This window comes from Octopus bimaculoides, chromosome 5 (genome assembly GCF_001194135.2).
Source record: "Octopus bimaculoides isolate UCB-OBI-ISO-001 chromosome 5, ASM119413v2, whole genome shotgun sequence".
Lineage (NCBI taxonomy): Eukaryota > Metazoa > Mollusca > Cephalopoda > Octopoda > Octopodidae > Octopus > Octopus bimaculoides.
In genome coordinates, this window is record NC_068985.1 from 31,426,850 (window position 1) to 31,434,120 (window position 7,271).

Sequence of the window (7,271 nt, forward strand, 5' to 3'; positions counted from 1 at the left end):
ACCCCTTGGCCCATGGGTTGGGAACCTTTACTGCAAGGAAAATAGAACACCCAAAAGGTCTCTCAATCCTCTGTGTCAGAAGAGGTTATGTTTGGATCACAACTAAGCCTTAACCTAACCCTAAGCTAACCTAGCGAAGGGGGGCTCGGGAGCCTCTAAAAGGCAGCAACTACTCCCAATCTAGGAGTACTATCGGTCAAGGCTGCATCGAAGATATGCATTGGAGAAGGTTGCCTCGAAGATCTGCATTGGAGAAAGTTTGCACACTATTATCATCATCATCATTTAACGTCCGCTTTCCATGCTAGCATGGGTTGGACGATTTGACTGAGGACTGGCGAACCAGATGGCTGCATCAGGTTCCAATCTGATCTGGCATAGTTTCTACAGCTGGATGCCCTTCCTAACGCCAACCACTCCGAGAGTGTAGTGGGTGCTTTTACGTTTGCATTAACAAATCAACACTGGTTGCCAACTGATATGGGACAAACACACACACATGAAAGGCTTTTCAGGTTCCATCTACCAATTCCACTCACAAGGCTTTGATTGGCCCAAGGCTATAGTAGAAGACACTTGTGCAAGGTGTCATGTAATGGGACTGAACCCAAAACCATGTGTTTGTTTCTTATCACACTGCCATGCCTTTGCCTATCTTAAAAAGGACATGTTGATCATTGTAGTCTTACATATGCAAAAGGGCTACCAAATCTTAACTTGCCTTATAACTTATATCAATGACCGAAGTAGATTGACCTGGCTCATAAAAAAAGGGGTGTTTGTAAAGTTTTGTTATGAGAATTCATAATTGCAGCACCATTTATTGTACTTTATTAAAGTAAATTTCATACATAAAATAAGTTTCAGAAACTTTACTTCCATTTCATTTCTTAATTTTCTTTTAAGCTTTTGCAATAAATTAAAAGAGATTCAGCTTCAGATGTAAATTGTTTTGATGCACCCAAACATTCCATCAGTTTGGAAGCTGAATTGTATTCTTTGATTGGGTAAGAACATTTCAAATAGAGAAAAGGGTATACATTTCTTAGATTTTCAAAACTTTTTGGTAATGTTTATTTCAGTTGTTTGAATTGTTATGATTGAAGTGAGTGTTCTAATACCTTGATGATGAGGAGGTGGAAAGTGAAGTGTTCCTAGTAGTTTAGTTGATAAAACATGAGGTATGGTCAGTGTTAAAGTTTTGAAAATTAAATGACCACATGGGCAGTGAGACCAAAGATATATGTAGGCAGGCCTTGTGAAAGTGGAGACAATTGATAGGAGCTCCTACAATTGTTGATTTGAACTCGGCCTACCTACAGATTCATATGGATGAGAAAGTGTGAAAATAGTAGCTGGTAGAATATAATAGCAAGACTAGGATGGTGGCTCAGACTGAACCTCTTGCTAAACATCATAGCAACAATACTTGAGACAATATTGGGAGAAGTGGGGTTTCTAACTTCTACAGAGATGAAAAGAAGATAAGGCCAACATCCTAGTCCTACAAAGATCACAGAGGGAGTGACATCTGGTTTGGTGGATGAATGTCTATGAAATGGTGTGAGTTGGGAATTAAGCTGGATTTATTTTTTTATTGTAGATAGTTAAACAGAAAATGATTTTTGTTAACTTGCTGCCATGTGAAGTGTTCTTTAGATCAGGTGGGGGCATATGATGTGATGATTGGATGTAGAAGGTAAAAGTAATATCAGGAAAGCTAGGGCGCTTGGTGTTGAAGAAGGAAACCATTTCCATGTTTTTCGGGTCATTAGAATTATGAAATTCTGCTTGTTTTAAGAACTGGTGGGTTATTTTCTTTCCTTTATGGGTTCCCTTGATTAGGAAGACATTACAACCAGATTATTTTGTTGTTCACCTACCTTTTCAACCACAGTGTTATAAAATAATAAAAGTCTTTCAGACTTAGTTGACAGTCAACAAAAGCATGAGACACAGCTGACTAAAGTGAATAACACACGTTATTCGTTTGTTTAATATCAGTTTTTCCATGCTGGCATGGCTTAGATGGGAAGGTATTTGTGACAGAAATTTTACTGTTGGATGCTCTCGCTTTTGCCAACTTTTACCTATTTTTCAAATAAGTGTTTTTTTTTATTCTGGAGGAATTCAAAAGTGTAGAAATAGGAGACAATTTGTTGTCAATCAGCAATTTTGGAATTGTTTAACATGAAATGTAGTCTTCTATATAAATGTGAACGATATTTTAAAATTTTCGTTTTCAAAAATATTAAAATCATTTAATTTTCATTCTTTCAAAAAGGATTTCAGATTTGGAAATTACTAGCGAGGGAAAATTGAATATAATGTTAAAGTTCTAGAGACTTGTATACCAATTTTTAATACTTAATTGGAAAAACATTAAATATAACTTGCCTTCATTTTTTTTTTTCAGTGGGCTATTACATATGGATAGTCAAATTACCATTGAGGGTCGTATGATTGACCTTATTGATGAGAAATGGCGAGAAGATAAACTGCCAATGGAAGATGTGGCTGTACCCCAGATGGAGCTCCCTGAATTGGAACCTGACAATGGTCCCACTATTGAGACTCTGCATGAACAAGAGCAGAAATGGTCTGACTTGAGTTTACATACATTTAATCCTTTACCAATGAGTGGGGGAGACAAGTAATCTGTTAAATTACGTAGTTCACTTGTATATATTTAAAAAAAATTTGACTTGGTTTGAATTTCTTTTCAAATTTTTCTTTAACCTATTTGAGAACATGCATACAACATTGTATTCACCAGGTCTGTCATCAATTTGAAAAAAAATGTAAATAAATTTTTGAATACCTATAATTGGAAGTGGCTTGTATTTATTCTGATATTGAATTAGTCTGATGTAGCTGGCACGTTGCACTCAATAGAATGTTGTAATTTATTTGACTTTCTAGTTATGTCCCTTGCATCTATGATGGACTAATTGTTCTACAAGTTCTCAACCGAGTTCCATGAAAGATTTTCGGGTAGTCCACGTAGCAAAATAGTAAATTGGGCACCCACAATAGTATTTTAAGGACCCCTGAAAAAAATTTCACTTTAGATGTATGTATTGCAAGAAAAAGCTAGCTTTCCTTCTCTAACATGTTAGATAGTTCAACCTATACAGGTTAGTGTGAAAACAAAAGAGAAATTTTGAAAGATGTTTCTTTAAAACTAGTTTTTAAACATTGAATGGCTATGGGGGTTCACCTGAATATAATAGTAATCAAAGGGGTCCATAGATAATAAAAAAATTAGAACCCCTATTCTAGAGTTTGGGACTTGTGATCCAATACTGAAACTGAAGCTATCAGAGTAAAAGATAAGGAAATTTGGATGATGAGCAAGCAGCCAGTATAACTTGAAGAGAAGCTTTTGGTTTGGCTCCAAATTAGTATGATGCACTGTCTACCAAGGCTAGTCTTTTGAATTACAAGTACAGTATACCTGATGGGCTTCCAAATAACTTCTGCCTAACCAATTTCACTCACAAAGCTTTATAGCAACTTGAGGTTTTGGAAGACACTTGCCCTAAATGCTGCACAATAGGAAAAAACCCTGGAGGTCATGATTGCAAAGCAAATTTCTTAATCACTTGTGTATGCTTATCTTACTGTTTCAGTCACATTTTTAATGAGTACTAAGCTGATATATATATATATATATATATATATATATATATATATAATTTAAAACTTAATGTCTATATCTATATAAAACACTTGACTTTCTGTCGTGTATCACTTATCAATAAGTGCAACTAACTTTCATTTAAAAGTGTTGTACCATGATTTTGTTGGTTGCACCTAGTGCTACTTCAAAATAAAAAGTGGTGAGTTCATTTTCATCAATGGTATTGGCTAATTCTTGTTCTCTTTGATACTGAGCATGTCAGCAAATTCTAGAGATGCCTTCATTTTCTATTCCAGTGGATAGATATTTCTTTGTCAACAATATCACCAAGGAATATCAGTGTTGTAATACCAAATTCACATAGGGATTGCTAACTATAATTTACATGATCAGACCATCAAAGAGTAATTGAAAAATGTATTGTGTTCATTCCCAGTTAGGTTTGTGATGAGTAAATAAGCTAGGGCTAGATGAAAGTTAACCCTTGGATAATGTGTCAACTTCTCAAATGTTTATGCAACATTCATCATCATCATCATCATCGTTTAACGTCCGCCTTCCATGCTAGCATGGGTTGGACGATTTGACTGAGGACTGGTGAAACCGGATGGCAACACCAGGCTCCAATCTAATTTGGCAGAGTTTCTACAGCTGAACGCCAACCACTCAGAGTGTAGTGGGTGCTTTTACGTGTCACCCGCACGAAAACGGCCACGCTCGAAATGGTGTCTTTTATGTGCCACCCGCACAAGAGCCAGTCCAGGGACACTGGCAAGTCCAGGGGCACTGGCAGTATAGAAACCAAAATGCATCTGTTTTGTGAATGTCTTTTAGCTATACTGGGATCTTATAATACACTGCAACAAAATCTATCTTAGAGAAGACTTGTACACCAATAAAGAAGAATAAAATCCCTGTAAGTGTGGTATCAAGTAATTATTTGATATAGTGCTAGTATTGAGTGAACAATTGTCACTAAGTCTCTTGGAAATCACATGTAAAGGAGACAGCCTGTTGCTACCGGAGGGGTAAATTATGCCGAGTACAAACATAATTGAACCCCCAATTTAACAATATTTGAATAATCCAGATCAAGGCATCTAGCTGTAGCTTGATGTCTGAATAAGGAAATCTAACTACATGCACTACGATAATGTTGTTGTACACTGGACATGCAATGCCCGGGTATTCAAGTAGAAAGGCATGGTGCCTAAAGCTGCCTTAAGTAACAGTGTTGAGTGAGAACATATTTGTCATGAGTCAACATATAGTATAGCTGGTCATAAAGTAAATAAGTGGATGGTGTTTAATATCCACCATCACACTGAACTGTTGAAATTTGGTACTAATGATGGGAGGAGACAAATCTACAATGATGTACATCCATCTGAACACACATTAATGTCTAAATCTAATGTGACCTCCCACTGTGTAGTAATGGACAAAGAGTGGTTAATGGTTATTGTTGCGAGCTGGCAGAGTTGTTAGCATGCTGGATGAAATGCTTAGTATTTTACCCATCGCTATGTTCTGAGTTCAAATTCCATTGAGGTTGACTTTACCTCTAATACTTTCGAGGTTCATAAATTAAGTGTCAATGAAACACTAGGGTTGATGTAATCAACTAGTTATCTTCCCACAAATTTCAGGCCTTGTGCCTTTAGTAGAAAGGATTATTTTGTTCATCAACTCAGTTAACTAAAGTAAAAGTTAAAGGAGCAGTATAAAAAAAAACTTTTTATTCTTTTACTTGTTTCAGTCATTTGACTGCGGCCATGCTGGAGCACCATCTTTAGTCGAGCAAATTGACCCCAGGACTTATTTTTTAGAAGCCTAGTACTTATTCTATCGGATCCCTTTTGCCGAACCGCTAAGTTACGGGGACATAAACATACTATCATCGGTTGTCAAGCAATGTTGGGGGGACAAACACAAATACACAAACATATACACACACATACATATACACACACATACATATATATATATATATGTATACATATATACGACGGGCTTCTTTCAGTTTCCATCTACCAAATCCATTCACAAGGCTTTGGTCGGCCCGAGGCTATAGTAGAAGACACTTGCCCAAGGTGCCACGCAGTGGGAATGAACCCAGAACCATGTGGTTGGTAAGCAAGCTACTTACCACACAGCCACTCCTTAAATATTTACCATGGGAGCAGTTCATGAAAATGAAGACAAAATTAGTTAAATGCTAAAGTAGCTACTCCAGTTATTGTTTGCACATTGTTTTCTCATAGACCTTGATGTAATGTTTTATACAGAATGTCTCCTGATTGTGTGGTTTGACAATCAGACGGGATGTAAAATATCAATAAATATGTTGATTATTCAAGCAAAACGTAAATACTTGTATGATGATTTGCAGTAAGAGGAAGGTACAACTTCTGATGCAGAACCTTTTCCAGTTAGTAAAGGCTCATTTGATAGGTTTACGAGATGCCTAATTTTCACAAATATTAACGCATGTAGTTATGCGCATGTACACACACACACATTATGTATGCGCCATCCTGAAAATAATGTAAAAGTGGGCATAGCTATTTTTTATTAATTGACATAGATTGTTCATGTTGGTAGAGTAAGTATTCCAGGAAATAAAGTTACTACTCAACATAGTCACCATCACAGATGATGCATTTGCGCCATTGTCAAACCTAACTCTCAAATCATCTTTGAAAAAATTCAGGTGTGCACAATTGTACCCACTTCTTCATCTGTGTCACTGAACATGTGGACAATTTTTTACATGAAATAAATCCGAATACAAAAATTTTTTTCTGTTCTATAACACAAAATAGATAAGTATACGAAGTTTGAAAGTCTTTCGGTACCAAAAACACTACATAAAACATAAATGAAAGCTGGTGCCCCCGTTTTGAACAAGATCCCTATTTTGTGTTATAGAACAGAAAAAAAAATTTGTATTCGGATTTATTTCATGTAAAAAATTGTCTTATTTCGATAATTTCAACCAATCACTGACAAGTATTCAGCTGTTTACACTTACTCCTTTGGCAGTTTAAGCGGTGTAAAGCGTATTTAATCTCCATTACTTCTGACATTTTGCAGAGCCAACACACGTCTTTTTCTTGTGCTAAGGAGGATATATTGGTTTTTCCATCGAGATTTTGTTTGCTGTTGCGGTGTGAGTTCGTGTCTGTCTAGCTCTCTGTATTGAATAACTGTTTGGATAACTGTTGGTATACAGTTGTTTTCGCCCTACGGGGCGAGGGGTTCCCTGTAAAAACTTTATTTGTGTTTTTGTCTTTTGACAAGTATGGCTACTCTAATTGTAGCGGAGGGTGTCCTTCCCATGGAGGAGGAAAGTGTGTGTAAAGGTGTTTCCAGAGGAGGGCCAGGTTTTGCGCAGGCCTTTGGAGGTGACTCCGTTGAAGTAGAAATGACAAGGGAGAGTCTGTATGCATACCGGAAATATGTACAGGGGGTGGATGGTGAAACGAAGCTGGTTCCACCACCCGAGGCAGTCAGCGCAATTGGGGAGAGAATTGTGGTGTACAGGGTGTTCGACATTAAGGAGGGGAAAATTGCAGAGGCGCGTAGTGAGCTGGTGGAGCTGTGTTTGGCGCCAATTTGGTCGAGG

At 37.1% G+C, this 7,271-nt stretch overlaps 1 protein-coding gene across 3 annotated transcripts in view; it reads left to right on the top strand.

Moving 5' to 3' along the window:
- Positions 1 to 2,827, top strand: part of LOC106867888 (anaphase-promoting complex subunit 13) — an 8,392-nt gene extending 5,565 nt beyond the window's left edge. For all 3 annotated transcript variants that reach the window (XM_052968258.1, XM_014912950.2, XM_014912949.2), the window contains exon 2: positions 2,417 to 2,827. In XM_052968258.1, the coding sequence (XP_052824218.1) occupies positions 2,417 to 2,657 (241 nt within the window). In that variant the 3' untranslated portion in view covers positions 2,658 to 2,827. The remainder of the gene's footprint in view (positions 1 to 2,416) is intronic.
- The last annotated feature ends 4,444 nt before the right edge of the window (positions 2,828 to 7,271 follow it).